This window comes from Xyrauchen texanus, chromosome 48, assembly GCF_025860055.1.
Source record: "Xyrauchen texanus isolate HMW12.3.18 chromosome 48, RBS_HiC_50CHRs, whole genome shotgun sequence".
In the NCBI taxonomy this organism is placed as follows: Eukaryota; Metazoa; Chordata; class Actinopteri; order Cypriniformes; family Catostomidae; genus Xyrauchen; species Xyrauchen texanus.
The window spans coordinates 26,850,215-26,873,424 of record NC_068323.1 but is presented as its reverse complement, the minus strand read 5'-3'; the positions used below and the strand labels follow the sequence as shown (position 1 = coordinate 26,873,424).

The window sequence follows — 23,210 nt, the reverse complement described above, 5'->3', positions numbered from 1 at the left end:
ACAGTCTGTACAGCTGTACAACTCTGATACCTGACACGTCTTAGTTACTAAGACATTCTTAGTTACTCTGTGTATGTGTTTTTGCTGTCAGATGGCAAGATCTGTTTTTGATGTACAAAACCTTATTGAGACAGAATGTGAACTGTCATGAGAATCAAGGGCCGCAGTAGAAGAGAGATGTTCATTACTGTGGGGAATAAAACTCTTCCGCATTCTGAATGTCATTTGTTGAAGCAGATTGTGCTGTAGCAGCTGCAGTAAACAGAGTCGTCAGGAGCAAGAGGAGGGATGTTATGATGTCCAGTGTCATGTCTGAGGAAAATCAGAGATCTAGAGATGAATGAAAACTCAAAGAGAGTCAAACAGTTAGAGTCAAACAATGATGTAACTGACATAATATTTCCACAAACAAACATACTGCATCACTTCTTTGTTTAAGAGTCTTACAGCAACTCTTATATACAGTAACTCGGAAGGGTGACAAACAAAGGAAAGGGCTGTCGGACAACTGAATTGGGCGTTTCCAGTGTCAACAAATTAGGTATTTTTAATGGTAGCACTCTAGATTGTATTGCTTCACTCTGGCCAGAAAGAGTCATTGGTGCTTTGTAAACTTGCTAAACACTGTAGAACACCTTAGCAATTGCACAGTGACATCCTGGCAACCATGAACCATACCCTAGCATAGTGGTGGCGAGTTTGCACTGGAAAGAACCACTAAAATTTTCTTCAGCATTGAAAAAGCCAGTAGATTCAAAAGAACTGGCTCATAAGAGTCATTCCTTGGGGAATTGGACAACTCTGGTCACGCTTTGTGTTTTGCGGGATAGATTGGTAAGAAATGGACATTAGTCATTTGTTGGGGAACAGGATTACACTGGACATGCTTTGTGTTTCGTGCTGTAATTTAATAGAATCATCTTATTCGAGAAATTTCTTCAGGTATCAAACTGCACTGGACACTACTGTGTGTTATGTGCTGTAGATTTAAAAGAATCGACTCAGAGAAAATTTAACGTTTAAGAACTGTTAATGGAACCGAAAGTCATGAATATCATTCTCAATTCTCCATCGATTCTCCAGTGCATTGTGATTGGAGTGAATACCGGACATCTGTAACTACCACAGACTATTTCAGGTCTCGCTAGAGTAGCAGTGGAGGCTGTACATTTTCTTGCAGTCGTGTTTAGAAATAGGCCTGTCCCTATGAATCACTCAGCATTGTTTTTAAATGACAACAGAATTGGACGATCAATCATGTGTTATAAATGTGTTATAAATAGGTGGATATGGCCACAGCTTACATGACGTATGAGTTTGAGAGGCCACAAAACCATATCACCTCTTCAGCTAACCTTCAACCTCAGTTAATTATGTGTTGCTGGCAAGCAAATAAAAGCTTTCATTTGTTAGTGAATCAAAAGATAAAATGTTTTCCTCATTTTCCCAACAGATTGCACAAGTAAACTGATGTTGTAAGATGAAAAATGTTCTTACTTTTGGAAGCCATTTTGAAGTCTATGTGGATTAGTTTAACTGAACAGGACAACATTTTGCCATCCAGAGACCCCTAATTTTGATATTGAAGAAAACCGCCCTCCCCTTTAACTACATACTAAACAAACACTACTATGTTTGTAAATTAATAATTAAAAAATAAAATATCCTGTATTGTAGCAACTCTTCAATAGATTGATTCAAATAATTATGGTATTTATTTAGTATGTTCAAAGTACATGTTAAATAAAACAAAAAAAAAAAAATTTCATAATTTTTTTTTTTATTTTGATTAAAATATCAAACAACAACTCTTTTCAGATTCAAATTATAATGGTGATTTTTTTAGTTTGTCCTTAGTTCCTACTAAACAAAACAATACTACTATTGGAAACAAATTTAAAGTTTCAATTATTATTTTATTTCACTAATAAAAAGTTTATCTTATAATTGTATTGCGTTAAACCTGCAGACTTTGACCTGTGAGAAATTGGTAGATCCACCAAGGCTGCATGATAAATTGAAATAAGATTGAATCCGCCATATGGCCATGCACGATTACTAATCTGCAAAAAGGCTGAGTTTTAAAAAATAGTTTTCATTCTCGACTTCAGTCAAGCGTGAGCAAGCTGAGCAGCGCAGCAATATTAGATGATGTTTATTATATTACAATTCAAATCACAAGATTTATTTCTTCCCAAATTTGGTTAAAGAAAGCTGGAAATATGTCACAGATAAAAGCAGTGGTTAGTGATCCATTGGAATCATCAAGGTAAAAGAACGAGCAGTGGATGTTTGAGTCTCTCATTGATATTCATATAATATTCATACAGTTACATGGGATACTTCATATGCCATTGTCTGAACCTTGGATTTAGGATGGACCACACCGACCCTCGCCGAAATTACCGGCCAGGTTAAACTGCGTTTCACATCCCTAATCTCTGCCTGCATCACCTCGGCCTATTGATGGACTACGATCTTGAAATGGAATCAATTGCCAACAAAAGCCTTGATCAGCCAATTAACAAGGACAACTGCATCTATGTGAACTTCTGCAGTTAATCCAGGATGGACTTCAAAGACATCAGTCTTACAGTTCAAACAAAATCGACGTTTAAACACTGTCCCTTAACACTTACTTAGTTTAATAATTTTAAACCATGACTTTACATTATATTCATGATGTTAGTCAGAGGGGAACTGGCCCCAACAGTGAGTCTGGTTTCTCCCAAGGTTATTTTTCTCCATTAATCAACATCTTATGGAGTTTTGTGTTCCTTGCCACTGTCACTTTCAGCTTGCTCACTGGGGTTATTAATACAATTATTATTTAATTACTTATTTTTAAACACGATTAACAATCATATTTTATCTAATTACACAATGATGATTCATCGACATTATAGACATTACATTTTTATCGTCTGTTAATGCCTGATCTTCTGTAAAGCTGCTTTGAAACGATGTGTGTTGTGAAAGGCGCTATACAAATAAAATTGACTTGACTTGAGTTTGATTTGAAGCACCTCTAACTGTAACATCTGTAACATTATTATGGTTGTTTAAAGTAAAGGGAGATCATGAGCCCTAATGTAAGAGTTCTAAGTTCTAAGTGCAGCACTATGCGATACATCATATGCAGTCAGTGGGCATGGTGGACATGGCCATTAATTTTGGTATTTTCGCACAAGCATGCAAAAGATCTAGGCAAAACTGGGGTTGGCAAAGAAGCATGCGCAAAGTGCTAATGGGCTGGGTCAAGTGCAATTTAATTCTGAGTTTCATTTCTAATTTTTACACTATCAGCATCCTTATATACTGTATAGTCCGTTCCCTGTCAAGCACCAGCGATATAAACAAAGACAGTATATTCGAAAGAATTGGGTAGTGTAAATAGTCTGTATGCAATGAATTAGAAGAATATATTTACTCGCGTTCTTTTGTGCATATTTTTAGTGACACGCTCCTTTAATGTGCATAGAAAATGTGATTCTTGTCTGGACTTGGATGTAGGCTCAATTAAATTCTAGAGAATGTAAGTATTATTAATCCAATTGATCTACTGACTCACAATCATGGCTAGGATTAACAGTGATTGTATCGACTATGAATGGAGGGATCAGTTGATTTTGCTTTAAAAATGTAATTTATTTATGGATACACAAAAAACTTAAAACAAAAATATTTCTAAATTCAAATTACATTTGAAAATAAATGAAAAATTACTTAAAATAATACTGTGGTCAAAATAATCATATATAACCACCTACCCAGATCCAAACATTTTAACCTCTCCAACTTCTTCCACCGGCCTCTTTTGCAGTGACTTAAAATAATTACTCTACTGAAACAGGTGGCAAAATACCAATACAAATTTGATCGTAAATGCTAATGTAAATATAAACAGTAATACACAATAACACACAAAAAATAATTACATTTGAAAAATAAACCATGACCTCTAGAAATCTCATACATTTTAGTTTCATTAAACAGCCACATCTCTGATTGTCAGGGACATAATTAGATTTTCCACTATATTTTCAGAATTTAGACTTTGCGCTGAAAACAAACTTGCTTCTAAAATGTCTTTCTCAGGAAAACGTCTAGGTTTCTGTTGTAACCTCCATTCCCTGATGGAGGGAACGAGACGTTGTGTCGAAGAAGCGACACTAGGGGTCTCTCTTGAGAGCCTTGCGCATATCTGAACTTGAGAAAAGGCCAATGAGAAATTGGCAGACATAATTTGCATGTCCCGCCCCCGGACATATGGGTGTAAAGGGAGGGAAATGCATCTGTTCATTCAGGAGCCGACAATGAGGTTCGGCCGTAACAGTGGCTCGGTTCAGCAACGTGGCCAGGAGGACACAACGTCTCGTTCCCTCCATCAGGGAACGGAGGTTACAACAGTAACCTAGATGTTCCCTGTCTGTCGCTCACTTCGACGTTGTGTCGGAAATCGACATCGGGGGTCCAATTTTAACCGTGTACGTGCGCTGCTGACACAGGTGCGGGCAGGCAGTTGCGTGCCAAAATGACAGGCTGTGTCAGACTCTACGTACCCTTACCCAACTCCCCATAAGATCGTCATAACCTTCTGGTTCCCTACACTCCGATATGGGGGGAACAAGGCGACGTGCTAAGCATGGGAGCAAGCTGCGCTAGCCGCGCCTTTTCTCTCTCTATGTTTCTCGCATAGAGTTAAAGCGGCTGGAGCCATCTTAACGCTATCACACGCATCGTGGAAGGCGTTCTTTCCCAATTCCTATTCTTTCATGGGGGAAAGACCCTGCGGAGACCACACCTGCCCAGGCTGGGGGAGGAAAAGAGTGGTGGAATACATCACATGGGATTTTAGGTCACATTTGGAGAATGGCGCGGTGGTAGATCCTACCTCATTGGGAGGGAGCAGTTGCTACAAACACGGCGACCGGGGGGAACTGGTAAACTGGTAGACTTGTAAAGGGGACTGTACCGCGGAAAATACACACAGGGGGACAAGTCCACACGGGGGCCCGACCTGTGGAGCACCTATTCCAGTACAGAGTAATTTGAGTACTCGTAGTGGGTCTGGTCGGGGAATTCCTCCGCTAAAATCGCAGACCAGGGGGTTAGGGAGGAGTCATCCAGGGAGCAGAGTTAGTGGGATCTCCTGGGATAAGAGCGCACAATATTAATTCAGTGGAGGGAAAGGGCGCTAGGTGCAAGCGGTACACCCGGTCAGTTGTTACCACGTTACCGAGTTCTACCGGCTCGGACCTGAGAAAACACGGGATGAAACTGACTCAACCCTGAGATTGTAAAATCTCGTAAAGGTATTGGGTGTTTCCAACCCGCTGCTCTGCATATGTCTGCTAAGGAGGTGCCTTTGGCCAGTGCCCACTAGGGATGGGCAATTGTACTCGAGTACTCGAACGTGACAGCGACGATCGATCATAAAAACAATGATCGTGAGTTTAAAAAAAGACAGATTTTTCATTTTTTCTGATTGGTTATAGCAGAATTTTGGGCGGCACCTTGAGCTCTGATTGGTTAGCGTTGCCAGAGCGTGCGGTCCAAAGTCCAGACCAAAGAACAGAGAGAAACATGGCTTCAAAGTTGCATAGTGATGTCTGGCTTCAATTCGACAAAATAGATGCAAATACAATTCAATGCAAGATGTGCAGCGCCAAACGGTTACACAAATGTACCACAAGTACAATACGTTATCATCTAGTATTTGTACATAAAATGTCTTGCGATACCAGCGAGGCAACTCAGACGAGCATCGCATCTTTTACCGTCAGACAGAAATGCAATGTAGCCAGAGCCACAAATAACAACAGCAGAAAGAACCTGAACACAAACTTATCCATTACTGTCGCAACATTGGATCCAACACACAAACATCTGAAGTTTCTTGAGACAGAGCTTTGAGAGAGAGAGAGAGAGAGAGAGAGAGAGAGTAAAGGAGCATCTGAAACAGCTTTACAACAATGTTACAAATTCTGTCACACCCATACAAAGTGACTCTCTGCCTGATCGAGCAGCAATTACGGCGCTCGACACACTTTTTGGTGAGGATTACGGCACGAGTGATTTTTGTTTGCGTGACAACGAAATCTAAAGTTACTTCAGTGAGCCATGAATCGCCGTAAACCAGGATCATTTTCTGTGGTGGAAGGTAAATGAGAATCGGTTTACAAGATAAGCATTGTACTTCGCTGTTCCTGCGACATCTGTTCCAGCGGAGCCGGGCTAATTGTGAATAGACCCCGCACACGCCTCTCACCTGTGCAGGTAGACCGACTCCTCTTTTTGAACAAAAATATGTAGGATGTAGCCTATGCTTAAGTTTCATCAGTCATGGTAAATATACAGGATGTTTTTGTTTTGAGTTTTATAAATCATCCTGTCTGTTTTATTTACAAATACAATTTAAACTTGTTAAACCTTTTTTCTGTAGCTTTGAAAATAAAAACTAAGCTGTTCGTTTTTGTTGTTGTTTCAAAAGCACAGTTGAAATACGCTGCTAAAGTAATATTGAAGACAACACTTAATTAAAAAATTATAGTTGAATAAAGTAGCCTAAATTAGCAGAATTAAGGTTTAGTATTACAGAAATGGCCTATATTCGGAGAGACGATGAAAATCAACACCTTTTTGTCACAGTTTTTATCTCGTGATGAAAATATCCTTTAAATTCTATTCATAATTCATCAATAATCATCATGTGTTGTTCAATAATTTAAGTCAGTTTTACTCCGACTAAAATTTCATAATTTTAGCCAATATATAGGCGATGTCAGCAATCACTTGATAAAGTAGATGCTCCAGAGCTGGTAATCACTAAGAGTGTATGCTTACTGTAATGTAATCAGAAATATATATAACATTACGAGAACACAATAGAATGTTGTGAATTCTTTTTGCTTGCCCGTGTTTCAGCGCGCTGTTAGAAGAGCGCATCCACAATGGGAGTTACACTCTCTGACTATAGCACGTAACTGCATTTGCATCCTTTTGTGCAGATACAAGTTGTAATGTTACGTTTATGTTGTGTATCTAGGATATCTGATTAATCTCATAGGATGCGTCATAGAACCTGCTTCAGTGTACTGGAGTTCATTTATTCTTCAGCTTCACCTAATGCAGCTATTCTATTTCAGATGTTTCTTTTTCGATAACATTGATGCAGCATAAGCAGTGTTATTTTTTATAGTCATATGTTCATGTTTTCATAGACATGTTTTCATGTTATTTTATTTAACATTTTCATAACAATCTTATCATATTTTCATTATCTCCATGATGGACACGTCCTCCCCCCCCCGGCTCACGCCCTGCCCCTCGAGTACTCGTTTTTGAGACCTATCAACGATCGAAATAAGAAATCGACAAAAATGCCCATCCCTAGTGCCCACGAGGATGCCACACTTCTCATCGAGTGCGAGAGCAAGGGGGCAGGCACGGCCAGGGTGTGATAGGCCAATGCTATGGCATCAACCACCTAGTGGGAAAGCCTCTGTTTGGAGAGAGCGTTCCCTTTCCGCTGTCCACCAAAGCAGACAAAGAGATGCTCAGAACGTCTAAAGGTCTGTCTGCGGTCCAAATAGATACGCAAAGCATGTACCAGACACAGCAACAAAGGGGCTGTTTCTGCCTCCTCCCGGGGCAGCGCTTGCAGGTTCACTACCTGGTCTCTGAAGGAAGTCGTAGGAACCTTGGGCACGTAGCCCGGTCGCGGTCTTAGGTGACGTGAGTGTCTGCCGGACTGAACTCCAGGCAAGTGTCTCTGACAGAGAACGCTTGCAGGTACCCGACCCTCTTGATGGAGGCAAGCACGATCAGGAGGGCCATCTTCAGGGAGAGGGCCTTGAGTTCAACTGATTTGAGTTCAACTGAGTTCAGCTGATTTGGGAATGGTTCGACAAGGCACAGGTAGACCTATTCACCTCCCGAGAGAGGCTCCCCTCGGGACAGACGCGCTGACACACAGCTGGCCAGCCAGCGTGATGGATTGGGAAGTGAAGGTAATACGGGAATTGGGCGGAGCAGGAAATACGGCGTCAGGAGGAAAAAGCGTGTCCCGAGGCTCTGGTACTGAGGGAAGACTCGAAGCACTTACCTTTCTCCGCACACCTGGCAGGGGGCGGGTTAGTGACTGAGGAGGAGGTCCCATGGAGGCGTCCTCTAGACATGTCAGAATCAGCCGGGGGGAAACAGTCGTGGGTCTGGAGGTGGGAGGTCCGCGTCTGATGTGCCGGGACTGTTGAGGTGTGGCACCGGTGTGCCGTGAGAACGGCATTTGCTGGCCAGGTGACCCAGAGAAAGAGGAAATTGCTTGGACAGGAACTGGTCGCAGTACAGGAGGCAGACAAAGCACGCTTTCTCAAAACGCTCCCATCTCCCAGCTCCGTCCATTCGGCGACAACACTTGATGACTCCGCCAGCAGTCCCATCAGTGGTGAAGAAACAGACGGAGGCTATTTTTTACATCTTGCCCTGCCGCCAGGGGCCATGCCCTGTCTGCTCGCCGAGGGCGTCCTCCTGTGGCTTTCAAGAAAGAAAGAAAGTGGTGCTCCGCTTCAACTAACAAAAGAGAGTGGGCCCAGCTCTCAGCCCCAGCGTCAAGCTCCCCGCAGAAGTTGGACGCCTCTCGTCTCATGGACCCCCTCGAGGACCCGGAAGGCTCCCAGGCGCTCCTGAGATGACTGACCCAGAGACCGAGACGGTAGCTCCGGAGCTGGTAAGACCGCTCTGTTTCCCGGTGGGCCGGGAGGAGAATCTTTTGTTCAATTCATTACATTCTCAATAATAGAGCTATTTCCTTTTGTCTCTGGGTCACCTGGCCCGCAAATGCCGTTCTCACGGCACTTTGCTTCCAGATCTCAACGGTCCCGGCTTCCTGAATGCTAAGTGCTTCGAGTCTGTTCTCAGCACCAGAGTCTCGGGACGCCGTATTACCTGTTCCGCCCCGCTGCGAAGCCCCACCGGGTACGTCCAAAATACTCGTCCCCTTGGTGCCCCTAGCACGGAGTTTAGAGGCGTGGCATTCACTGCCCAACCTGTCACGCTGGCTGCACCGGACCATTCGACTCTGTTACGCAATTCAGTTTGCCAGGCTTCCGCCCCCTTCGTGGGCGTCAATTTTTCCACAGTATACGAACGGCGAACACGCCAAGTCCCTGCGTGAGGAAATCGCCTCTCTTTTACTAAAAAAGCAATAGATATAGAGCCTGTCCCTCCAACCGAAACGAAGAAGGGTTTCTACAGCCCTTACTTCGTTGTACCCAAGTAAGGCAGCAGCTTACGACCGATATTGGACCTGCGAGTTTTCAACCGGGCTCTGTCCAAACTCCCGTTCAAGATGCTCACCCAGAAAGAAAATTCTGTCTTGCGTCCGGCATCTAGATTGGCTCGCAGCGGTAGACCTGAAGGACGCATACTTTCACGTCTCGATCCTGCCACGACACTGACCCTTTCTACGGTTCGCGTTCGACGGTCAGGCGTATCAGTACGAAAGTCCTCCCCTTCGGCCTGTCTCTGTCCCCTCACGTCTTCACGAAAGTCGCAGAGGCAGCCCTTGCCCCGCTCCGAGAAGCCGGCATACGCATACTCAATTACCTCGATGATTGGCTCATCCTGGCCCCCTCGCGAGAGTTACTTTGCACGCACAGAGACCAGGTGCTTAGGCACCTCAGCCGTTTGGAACTTCAGGTCATCTGGGAAAAGAGTAAGCTCGCCCCGGTTCAGAGCATATCTTTTCTCAGCATGGAGTTACACTCAGTCTCAATGTCAGCACGTCTCTCCAACGAGCGTGCACAGTCGGTGCTGAAATGCCTCGCTTCCTTCAAGCCAGGCACCGTGGTCCCTTTAACGTTTCCAGAGGCTCCTGGGGCATATGGCATCCTCCGCGGCTGCCGCGGCACTGGGGTTGATGCATATGAGACCACCTCAGCACTGGCCTCAGACTCCAGTCCCGAGATGAGCATGGCGCCACGGCACGCACCGTGTGAGAATCACCACCGCCTGCCGCCAAACCTTCAAACCCTGGACAGACCTCTGCTTTCTATGGGCAGGAGTACCCTTGCAGCAGGTGTCCCAACGCGTCCTGGTCACGACCGACGCCTCCAGATCGGGTTTGGGCGTCGTGTGCAACGGGCACGTAGCCGCGGGCCTTTGGAACGGGGCCCCGTTGTGCTGGCACATCAACTGCCTAGAGTTGTTGGCTGTTGGCTTCAGAAGCAGGTGAAAACCTGGCCAGCAGGAGCCATCTCTGCTCTTCAGGACTGTTTTGAGTGTACTGACTGGCACATGTTCAGGGAGGCTGCAACATATGGCGATTCTACCAACTTGGAGGAATACACAGCATCAGTGACCAGCTACATCAGCAAGTGCATTGATGATGTCACTTTCTCCAAGACCATCACCACACGCTCCAACCAGAAGCCGTGGATGACTGCGGAGGTGCGCACGCTGCTGAGGTCCCGAGACTCCGCCTTCAGAGCAGGCGATAAGGCAGCCCTAAGAACAGCTAGGGCCAAACTGTCACGGGCAATCAGAGAGGCAAAGCGCCGACACGCCCAGAGAATCCACAGTCACTTCCAGGACAGCGGTGACATGCGGCGCATGTGGCAGGGCATCCAGGCCATCACCAACTACAGGACAACATCAGTTGCCTGTGACAAAGATGCCTCCCTTCCAGATGCGCTGAACGACTTCTACGCCGGTTTGAAGTGCAGAACGACGTGATGGCGAGGAAGTCCACCCCTCCTCCCAACGACCAGGTGCTCTGTCTTACCACGGCAGATGTGAGGAAAACTCTACGTAGAGTCAACCCACGGAAGGCTGCTGGACCAGACAACATTCCTGGCAGAGTGCTCAGAGGATGTGCAGACCAGCTAGCAGATGTTCTTACCGACATCTTCAACATCTCTCTGAGCAGCGCCGTTGTTCCAATGTGCTTCAAGGCCACCACCATCATCCCCATGCCAAAGATGTCTTCAGTGTCCTGCCTCAACGACTACCGTCCCGTCGCACTTACACCCATCATCATGAAGTGCTTCGAGAGGCTCGTCATGAGGCAGATTAAGACCCAGCTGCCCCCTCACTAGACCCACTGCAGTTTGCATATCGCTCAAACCGCTCAACGGACGATGCCATCACCACAACCCTCCATCTGGCCCTCACCCACCTAGACAATAAGGACTCATACGTTCGAATGCTGTTCATAGATTTCAGCTCAGCATTCAACACAATCATTCCCCAGCACCTGATTGGAAAGCTGAACCTGCTGGGCCTGGACACCTCCCTCTGCAACTGGATCCTGGACTTCCTGACTGGGAGACCTCAGTCAGTCCGGATCGGGAACAGCATCTCCACCACCACCACACTGAGCACTGGGGCCCCCAGGGCTGTGTGCTCAGTCCACTGCTGTTCACTCTGCTGACTCACGACTGTGCAGCAATGCACAGCTCGAATCACATCATCAAGTTCGCCGATGACACGACCGTGGTGGGTCTCATCAGCAAGAACAACGAGTCAGCATACAGAGAGGAGGTGCAGCGGCTGACTGAACTGGTGTAGAGCCAACAACCTGTCCCTGAATGTCGACAAAACAAAAGAGATGGTTGTTGACTTTAGGAGAGCACAAGGTGAACACACTCCGCTGAACATCGACGGCTCCTCTGTGGAGATCGTCAAGAGCACCAAATTTCTTGGTGTTCACCTGGCGGAGAACCTCACCTGGTCCCTCAACACCAGCTCTATCACCAAGAAAGCCCAGCAGCGTCTCTACTTTCTTCGAAGGCTAAGAAAAGCACATCTCCCAACCCCTATCCTCACTACATTCTATAGAGGGACTATTGAGAGCATCCTGAGCAGCTGCATCACTGCCTGGTTTGGGACTTGCACCGTTTCGGACCGCAAAGCCCTGCAGAGGATAGTGAGGACAGCTGAGAAGATCATTGGGGTCTCTCTTCCCTCCATCAAAGACATTTACAAAAACACTGTATCCATAGAAGCAACCAGCATTGTGGACTGACCCCACACACCCCTCACACAAACTCTTTACCCTCCTCCCGTCTGGCAAGAGGTACCGAAGCATTCGGGCCCTCACGGCCAGACTGTGTAACAGCTTCTTCCCCCAAGCCATCAGACTTCTCAATACTCAGAGACTGGTTTGACACACACACGTGTCCTGAGTTGCACTTTAATAACTGTCACTGTCACTGTCACTGTCTGCTACCTCAATAACTGCTATGTGCATAGAACATTATCTCATAGTATGTTATGTTTACATTTTTAGAAACTGTCATCTTTTTGCACTACTGAGTACTGGTCGGCGCTGCACTGTCTATTGTCCTGTTCATTGTCAGTAATTTGTTGTACTGTCCTGTACTTTTTGCACATGTTTGCACGTGCACTTTATATAGGTATATATAGGTAGTTTATATAGGTATTTTATTTCGTTGTGTAGTCTCATGTGGTCCTATGTTGGTCCTTTGTTGTTTTTATGTAGCACCATGGTCCTGGAGGAACGTTGTCTCGTTTTGCTGTGTACTGTACTAACTGTATATGGTTGAAACGACAATAAAAACCACTTGACTTGACTTGACTTGTTTTCTTTCCCCTGAGGAAGTTTCTCCCGTTAATTCGAGACAAACATGCCCTAGTCAGGTCAGACAGCACCTCAGTGGTGGCCTACATAAATCGCCAAGGCGGAGTACGCCCCCACCACATGGCATCCAGAGACCCCCCTTCGAGCCGCTAGACTCAGCTGGACTCAGGGCCCTTTCTCTCAAAACGGCCCTGCTGATCGCACTCGCCTCCATCAAGAGGGTCGGGGACCTGCAAGCGTTCTCTGTCAGCGACACTTGCCTGAAGTTCAGTCCAGCAGACACTTACGTGATCCTAAGACCACGACCGGGCTACGTGCCCAAGGTTCCTACCACACCCTTCAGAGATCAGGTAGTGAACCTGCAAGCGCTGCCCCGGGAGGAGGCAGACCCAGCCCTTTCGTTGCTGTGTCCGGTACGTGCTTTGCGTATCTATCTGGACCGCACGCAGAGCTCTAGACGTTCTGAGCAGCTCTTTGTCTGCTTCGGGGGACAGCAGAAAGGGAATGCTGTCTCCAAACAGAGGCTCGCCCACTGGGTTGTCAACGCCATTTCACTGGCTTATCACACCCAGGCCGTGCCCCCCCCCTTGCGGGTCTGAGCTCACTCAACCAGTGGTGGACGAAGTACACATACCATGTACTTGAATTAAAGTAAAGATACTCAAGGTAAAATATTACTCAAGTAAAAGTAGAAGTGCTGCCTTTAAACATTCACTTGAGTAAAAGTATAAAAGTATTTGCCTTCAAATGTACTTAAGTATCCAAGTACTATGATTTTTTATGGCCATAATGTCCTATTATAATTTGTCACAAGACTCTTGCTTAACTCAGTCTACATGAAGACTAATGTCACTCTTGGCACACCAATCTATTAATAAAATGACATTAATTAGTCAGATGTATATATATATATATATATATATATATTTGAATTGAATACATTTTTTGTGTGTTTAATTTTGGAGGGATGGGGACTGCTCCCATAAGGTATAAATAATACATTTACAGTATTTACTGTATATATTTTTCTCGAGTGTCTATGGTCATAATTATTAACATCCTAATGTTATGATACATTCACATAAACCTGCACAACGCATTAAATATATATATATATATATATATATATATATATATATATATATATATATATATATATATACACACACACACACACACACATGCACACATATATATATATATATACACACACACACGCGCGCGCAAACACATACATAGAATATATATAAATATATATATATATATATACAGGTGAAACTCGAAAAATTAGAATATCGTGCAAAAGTTCATTAATTTCAGTAATTCAACTTAAAAGGTGAAACTAATATATTATATAGACTCATTACAAGCAAAGTAAGATATTTCAAGCCTTTATTTGATATAATTTTGATGATTATGGCTTACAGCTTATGAAAACCCCAAATTCAGAATCTCAGAAAATTAGAATATTACATGAAATCAATAAAAAAAGGATTTTAAATACAGAAATGTCGGCCCTCTGAAAAGTATAATCATGCATATGTACTCAGTACTTGGTTTGGGCCCCTTTTGCATTAATTACTGCCTCAATGCGGCGTGGCATGGATGCTATCAGCCTGTGGCACTGCTGAGGTGTTATGGAAGACCAAGATGCTTCAATAGCGGCCTTCAGCTCTTCTGCATTGTTTGGTCTCATGTCTCTCATCTTTCTCTTGGCAATGCCCCATAGATTCTCTATGGGGTTCAGGTCAGGCGAGTTTGCTGGCCAATCAAGCACAGTAATACCATGGTCATTGAACCAGGTTTTGGTACTTTTGGCAGTGTGGGCAGGTGCCAAGTCCTGCTGGAAAATGAAGTCAGCATCTCCATAAAGCTTGTCTGCTGAAGGAAGCATGAAGTGCTCTAAAATGTCCCGGTAGACGGCTGCGTTGACTCTGGACTTAATAAAGCACAGTGGACCAACACCAGCCGATGACATGGCTCCCCAAACCAACACAGACTGTGGAAACTTCACACTGGACTTCAAGCATCTTGGATTGTGTGCCTCTCCATTCTTCCTCCAGACTCTGGGACCTTGGTTTCCAAATGAGATGCAAAATTTGCTCTCATCAGAAAAGAGGACTTTGGACCACTGAGCAACAGACCAGTTCTTTTTTTCTTTAGCCCAGGTAAGACGTTTGACATTTGAAGCCCATGTCCAGGACCCGTCTGTGTGTGGTGGCTCTTGATGCAGTAACTCCAGCCTCAGTCCACTCCTTGTGAAGCTCCCCACACATTTGAATGGCCTTTTCCTGACAATCCTCTCCAGGCTACGGTCATCCCTGCTGCTTGTGCACCTTTTTCTTCCACACTTTTCACTTCCACTTAACTTTCTTTTAATGTGCTTTGATACAGCACTTTCAGAACATCCAACTTCTTTTGCAATTACCTTTTGAGGCTTTCCCTCCTTGTGGAGGGTGTCATTGATGGTTTTCTGCACAACTGTCAGGTCAGCAGTCTTCACCATGATTGTGAATTCAACTGAACCAGACTGAGAGACCATTTAAAGGCTCAGGAACCCTTTGCAGGTGTTTAGCTGATTAGAGTGTGACACTTTGAGACTACAATACTGAACCTTTTCACAATATTCTAATTTTCTGAGATTCTGAATTTGGGGTTTTCATAAGCTGTAAGCTATAATCATCAAAATTATATCAAATAAAGGCTTGAAATATCTTACTTTGCTTGTAATGAGTCTATATATTATATTAGTTTCACCTTTTAAGTTGAATTACTGAAATTAATGAACTTTTGCACGATATTCTAATTTTTCGAGTTTCACCTGTATATATATTCTATGTTATGGGAGCAGCCAATTTCCCTCCAAAATTAAACACAAAAACGTATTAATGCAGTGTTTCTGCTACTCCCCAGAAAAAAAAATGCTATTATATGCAAGTCATTTTAGTGTCAACATAATATGCAATGTATATTATGCGTCAATATTTACCAATAATTGCTGCAATAATAGCTGCTGCTCTCTGCCCCGCTTAAAATCATTGGCAACGCAATTTGTTTGGAACTATTGAGAGCTACACGAATCACGTGACCGCGCGGCGGTTAGATCATTGTCGCAACCGTCTATGTTCGCAACTCTCATATTTAACGGCTCTGGGGTGCGTTTCCCGTACAACGATGTAACTTGCTGCTCCACTACCGTAGTACGATGCACTGTTGAAGAAATCAACTTGCTAGTCACGACTGTTTATCGAAACCGTATTGTCGCAAATTCCTTGTTCAACCACGTTGGTTAATGATGTCACACATGTGGTGGAGTAAAAACTACTTTTAATTAATCTGTTTGCGATCGATTTAATGCTAGATGTTTTGCTATAAATTAAGGACATGTCATCTGAGGACTATCTCATATTTTTCTCAGTTATTTGCTTTATTTCCAGATTCAATCATAGGCTCGTTCTTACGCACTAGAGCACGTTCACACATGCGCACTCTTCAAAAACGGTGCTTTAAATCTATTGACAAACTAAAAGACATAAAGGACATTTGTATGTCTTCTAAATAAAAGATACTGATTGTACTGAATGTCATCTTGCTTATTTGGCTCAAGATAATAATTTATTAAGCCCACATGTTGTAATAACAAGAAACTCTGCTTCTAACCACAGGTCGAGAGCTGTCGTTTCGGGAAACACCGACTCGTTGAACTATGATGATAACGACAGAACTTGCGACCATAGTTGGCTAACGATGCTTTTGGGAAACGCACCCCTGGTTCGCACTTAGTAGATGCCGCCAAGGCAAGTTCAAAACAAAGCGTGCGCGCTGTACTGTGATTGGTGACTCGTTTGACCAGTTACATTTTTATCCATTCATAAATAAAAAGGAACGACTGATTTTGAAAATGTAGTAGAGTAAAAAGTAAGATATTTGACTTTGAAATGTAGTGGAGTTAAAGTAAAAGTCTCCCCAAATTGAAATACTTCAGGAAAGTACAGATACGCAAAAAAGCTACTTAAGTACAGTAACGAATTACATTTACTTCGTTACTGTCCACCACTGCACTCAACCAGGAGTGTTGCGTCCTCATGGGCACTGGCCAGGGGCACCTCCCTAGCAGACATCTTGCAGAGCAGCAGGGTGGGTAACACCTAACACTTTCGCGAGATTCTACAATCTCCGAATTGAGGGGGTAAGACCCCCTTCCCTTAATGCATGTAAGGGCCCCGGCCGTAGTTGCTCTATGCGAGAAGCATAGAGAGAAAAGAGGCCCAGCCAGGCTTGGCCCGTTCCCAGGTTGGCAAGCATCACCTTGTTCCCCTCACTAGGGTAACCAGAAGGATTCTGATGACTTTAATGGGGCATTGGGGAAGGGTACGTGCAGCCTGATACAGCTGGTCGCCTTTGCACGTAAGAATACCTGCCCGCTCCTGTATCAGCAGTTCACGTACACGGCTCAGCGCATGGCATGTTTGAAGTGGGACCCCTAGTGTCGCTTCTCCAACACAACGTGGAGAGAGCGACAGAAGGGGAACATCTAGGTTACGTATGTAACCTCCGTTCCCCGATGGAGGGAATGAGATGTTGTGTCTTAACAGCCACGTCGCTGAGCCGAGCCACTGTTGTGGCCGGACCATTTCCGGCTCCTCAGAAAAATCCTGAATGAACTCCCGTATTCGCCCCACTTAAATGCCCGTATGTCCGGGGGCGGGATATGCAAATACCGTCTGCCAACTTCTCATTGGCCTTTTTTCATAGAACAGAGGTATATAGCGGCGCTCAAGAGAGACCCCTAGTGTCGCTTCTCCGACACAACGTCTTGTTCCCTCCATCGGGGAACGGAGGTTACATACGTAACCTAGACGTTAAGCTCAATCTTCAGCATTTGTGTCATAATGTTACCACAAAAATGTATTTCAACTAGTCCCTCCTTTTCTTAATCTGTGTTACAGTGAAGCACTTATATAGGAAGTGAATGGGGCCAATCTGTAAACGTTAAAATACTCGTAAAACAATATGTGCGTTAACATTATTTTAATCGCTTACTAACGTTTTCTGTGTGAAGTTATAGCCAAATACACAGCTTTGTTGCCATGATGATATAAGTTTTAACAAAACAAAATACACAGTCACAGAGCAGATACCTGCGGAAACTGTAAACACTCTGTTCGAGATCAGCTGGGTGTACAGCACTCCGTGTCTTCTGAACCGCTGCGAAACAAGTTCAAATGTTAACGGCTAATGCCTATTAAACAGAGCTCTGCCTCATTTAGCTCAATTAGCTCAGTGACATCATCATTGTCTTGTTTCCCCAGCTCCTGTCACTGTGCTGACATCATCGAGGACGGATCATGTCGCTAAAAATTAGCTTCAACATGATGGGATTATTTTGCCCCTCTGTCCAGATTTCTGCCTCATAAATGTTGTGGAGTGTAGTACATAGGAGCCCAAAATAAATGGAAATCCATTTTTAAGAGAATCAGCATTTAAATCATCTCATAATGTGCAGTGTTTGTAAATTAGATCAGTGTACATGTTTATTCTGAACACTGAGCACACTTGTGATGTTGACATGCAAATTTGTGTGTTGTAGGTGTAGTGCTGGTGTGTTTCGAGGGAGATTCTGATGGCTACATCAATCTGGTGGCATATCCATATGAGGAAAGTGAGGGCCTGGAGCATGAGGAGCTGCCTGAGAGAGATCAACCTCGTCGGAAACACTCTCGCCGCAGTCTCCACCGCTCCAGCAGTGAGATCAAAGATGACAGACTGGCTCATGACAGTGAAGCAAATGAGAAGTGAGTGACAGGCATATAAATACACAAGTAACGTGATCATGAATGAAAGTTGTGATGAGATGATATCATCATGAGGAGTGAGAGACTGTCATCAGATGACATTAGAGCCGACCAATCTGTTTTATGTACAACATGATTTGTGGAATAACTGGACCAAAGTCGATGGACTTATATGTCAATTGATTTTGCTCCCTACGAAGGTATCATCAGCGCAGGTGAGAACACAGCAAACACAGTTTGCTGAACAACAGATGTAAGGGGAGGGTGCATTGTCATTCTAGAAAGCATTTGATTGGACAAAATTAATGCAGTAAATTGTGAGTCTTACATTTTTCTGGGTCCTTTTAGCCGAAAGAGAGAAACTGCTTAGAGAGATTTTAAAAGTTTTTATCTTCTATCAACTAATTTTGTCAACGTTTAAAAGTATGCAAGCATATAGATTATCTTAAAGCTAATAGGTATGGACTAAAAGCTGCAAAAAGCATCACCAATTAAAATAACTAAAGCAATGTATATGAACTCACTAATCAACCTTAGTAATTTACTTATAGGTTAACTAGTCACCCATCCTGAACCATTCGTAGTTGATCAGGCTAGATAAGACCATTAAAAACTACAGTATATATTTAATATACAAGCACACGTTTCATCATTGTAAGTCAGAAAATAAAGGCCCAGAGAACATGACCCACTTACAATGAGATAAAAATGTGTGTTTATGTGTGTGTGTGTGTGCAGTGTGCAGGAGTTGAAGAGTCCTCGTCTGGAGATGCATTCAGACGTCCCATTTCAGATGCTGGACAGCAACAGCGGTCTGAGCTCTGAGAAGATCAGTCACAACCCCTGGAGTCTGCGCTGCCATAAACAACAGCTCAGCCGTATGCGCTCTGAGTCCAAAGACAGGAAACTCTACAGTATCCTCAACACTACATTAACATATTAATATAACGTTAATATATAACCTGATGAATCAAATCAACAAATTTACAGTTTTATGGTCAGAGTCTGCTTATTACGCCGTTACCACATGAAGAGCCCTATGATTCCTGCAGTGTGGAAAATATGAACGGAATCACTTATTCCAGTCACAAAAATTGTCTTATTATGATTAGTAAACTGCAATAGGTGGAAAGTTCATAATCTTCATGTTCTGCACGCTTCAAAGTGAATGTGTGAAGCTGGCAGCCTATATACAGGTGAAACTCGAAAAATTAGAATCCATCCATCCATCCATCCATCCATCCATCCATCCATCGTCAACCGCTTATCCTGTGTACAGGGTCGCGGGGGGCTGGAGCCTATCCCAGCTAACATTGGGCGAAAGGCGGGGGACACCCTGGACAGGTCGCCAGTCCATCGCAGGGCCACACATAGACAGACATACACTCACACTCACCTCCACATCCACATCCACATCCACACCTAGGGCAATTTTTTTGGAGACACCAATTAACCTAGCCTGCATGTCTTTTGGATGGTGGGAGGAAGCCGGAGTACCCGGAGAGAACCCACGCAGACACGGGGAGAACATGCAAACTCCACACAGAAAGGCCGGGGCAACCAGGGTTTGAACCCACGACCTTCTTGCTGTGAGGCGACAGTGCTAACCGCTGCACCACCGTGCCGCCCCCGAAAAATTAGAATATCGTGCAAAAGTTCATTAATTTCAGTAATTCAACTTAAAAGGTGAAACTAATATATTATATAGACTCATTACAAGCAAAGTAAGATATTTCAAGCCTTTATTTGATATAATTTTTATGATTATGGCTTACAGCTTATGAAAACCCCAAATTCAGAATCTCAGAAAATTAGAATATTGTGAAAAGGTTCAGTATTGTAGGCTCAAATTGTCACACTCTAATCAGCTAAACACCTGCAAAGGGTTCCTGAGCCTTTAAATGGTCTCTCAGTCTGGTTCAGTTGAATTCACAATCATGGGGAAGACTGCTGACCTGACAGTTGTGCAGAAAAACATCATTGACACCCTCCACAAGGAGGAAAAGCCTCAAAAGGTAATTGCAAAAGAAGTTGGATGTTCTCAAAGTGCTGTATCAAAGCACATTAATAGAAAGTTAAGTGGAAGGGAAAAGTGTGGAAGAAAAAGGTGCACAAGCAGCAGGGATGACCGTAGCCTGGAGAGGATTGTCAGGAAAAGGCCATTCAAATGTGTGGGGAGCTTCACAAGGAGTGGACTGAGGCTTCAAATGTCAGTATTCCTCTTGTCAAGCCACTCCTGAACAACAAACAACGTCAGAAGCGTCTTACCTGGGCTAAAGAAAAAAGAACTGGTCTGTTGCTCAGTGGTCCAAAGTCCTCTTTTCTGATGAGAGCAAATTTTGCATCTCATTTGGAAACCAAGGTCCCAGAGTCTGGAGGAAGAATGGAGAGGCACACAATCCAAGATGCTTGAAGTCCAGTGTGAAGTTTCCACAGTCTGTGTTGGTTTGGGGAGCCATGTCATCGGCTGGTGTTGGTCCACTGTGCTTTATTAAGTCCAGAGTCAACGCAGCCGTCTACCGGGACATTTTAGAGCACTTCATGCTTCCTTCAGCAGACAAGCTTTATGGAGATGCTGACTTCATTTTCCAGCAGGACTTGGCACCTGCCCACACTGCCAAAAGTACCAAAACCTGGTTCAATGACCATGGTATTACTGTGCTTGATTGGCCAGCAAACTCGCCTGACCTGAACCCCATAGAGAATCTATGGGGCATTGCCAAGAGAAAGATGAGAGACATGAGACCAAACAATGCAGAAGAGCTGAAGGCCGCTATTGAAGCATCTTGGTCTTCCATAACACCTCAGCAGTGCCAAAGGCTGATAGCATCCATGCCACGCCGCATTGAGGCAGTAATTAATGCAAAAGGGGCCCAAACCAAGTACTGAGTTCATATGCATGATTATACTTTTCAGACGGTCGACATTTCTGTATTTAAAATCCTTTTTTTTATTGATTTCATGTAATATTCTAATTTTCTGAGATTCTGAATTTGGGGTTTTCATAAGCTGTAAGCCATAATCATCAAAATTATATCAAATAAAGGCTTGAAATATCTTACTTTGCTTGTAATGAGTCTATATAATATATTAGTTTCACCTTTTAAGTTGAATTACTGAAATTAATGAACTTTTGCACGATATTCTAATTTTTCGAGTTTCACCTGTATACACTGAAAACACCTCATCATGGTCATCACGCTGTGTGTTTGCAGCTTTTGGGGGTTTAATAATTGCACTTGGGCATGTATTGAACTGCTTATCCAGATGTGAGATACTGCCATCAAAAACACACAGAAATGCCAAAATAAAGGCTTGAACACGTGAAATTAGGAAAACAAAACAATGTAATACTTCTGTATAGTAATGTAATATTTAATGTAAATATTATCTCCAGTGTTTTGGATTGTGCTGTGATGTTTTAGTAAAAACTTTTAATGAAAATGATTCAATGTTATTTAGAAAAATGTAATTAATTAAAATAATGGTATTTTCATTTGATTTTATCGATTTAATGAATTCATTACATTAAATACCATTTTGATAATAAAAGGTTATTAAACATTCGAATATGGAATCCAGAAAAAATAACCATCCAATTACCACAATATACTGTATATCATGACCGTTTGTGTTTTTGTTTAAATATTACACCCATACCCCGCGACCCTGTACACAGGATAAGCGGTTGACGATGGATGGATGGATGGATGGATTACACCCATAAACACATAAAATGTCCTGGAAATTGTACCTTGAAAAAAGTGGGAAACCTGACATGCCGTTCACACAGGACGCAATCTTGAGTTTAAAAACAGCTAGATGGATCACAACAGAATGGAACTGAAGACATGCTATTGAAAGCAAATTATAATTTTTTTAATGTAAACATACAGTAGACAGACGAATTTGACTATTGTCAATCATCTTGCTGCTTTTTTTGTGTCTTGCGCTAGGAACGCCACATTTTTAATAGTAATGATGCACCCAAATTAACATTTTACAATTTTTCTGATTGTAAAGGAGTTCAATGGGAAGGAGAAGGCGAGAACCGGCTTGATAATATAAATAATAATTTAATTATAAACTTAAAAGACAACAAACACACACATGACGGACATGTCCGTAAACTATCTCTCTCTCGTCGCACCACCGCTCTGCCATCGGCAGATTAGCCTGATAAGGGACAAGGTGTGTATAATCACGACCATGCCCTGCCCTCCGCCCTGCCACATTCCTCCCCCGGCCTGACGTACACCCCCCCCCCCCCCTTCCCTGGGGGAGGGCGTGCTTTAAGCCTGGTCTGCTGGCAGGTCATCCCCATCTATCTGGACGAGGGAGGGGACAAGGGGAGGGAAACAGAAATAATTCAAATGGGGGGGGTACTTCCTGTAACAGTGTAGTACCCTCCCAAAAAAACACCTAAATTTAAACGGGAGGGAAAAGGCCAACGCAGAGCGGCAGTGAGAGAGAGAGAAGAGAGAGAGATAAAAAAAAAACCTACTCGCCGGTTCTCCGATACACCGTCACATGGTCCTCGATCACTTCTCCACCCTCTCAGGTGGACGACAGCCGCTTCTCCCCGGGCGGACAGGAGTCAGACTCACGACCCCCGGCGGTCAGAACGCCCCTCCGCGTTCTCGGCGACTCGTGGGGACACTCCTCCTCCCCTGGCAGCGGCCCTACCGCTCCAGGCGGTCAGGGAAAACTTCCCTCCTCCCCTCACAGACGGCGGTATTCCTCCGATGCCTCCGCGTTTCTGGGGGATGGCAGGGCTGTCCTCCGTCCCTGGCAGCGGCTCCATCGCTCCAGGC

At 43.9% G+C, this 23,210-nt stretch overlaps 1 protein-coding gene across 2 annotated transcripts in view; it reads left to right on the top strand.

Annotated features, from left to right (window-relative positions):
• Positions 1-23,210, top strand: part of ip6k1 (inositol hexakisphosphate kinase 1) — a 123,005-nt gene that overhangs the window by 87,890 nt on the left and 11,905 nt on the right. For both annotated transcript variants that reach the window (XM_052121705.1, XM_052121706.1), the window contains exons 3-4: positions 18,192-18,396; positions 19,135-19,310. In XM_052121705.1, coding sequence (XP_051977665.1) covers positions 18,192-18,396; positions 19,135-19,310 — 381 coding nt within the window. The remainder of the gene's footprint in view (positions 1-18,191; positions 18,397-19,134; positions 19,311-23,210) is intronic.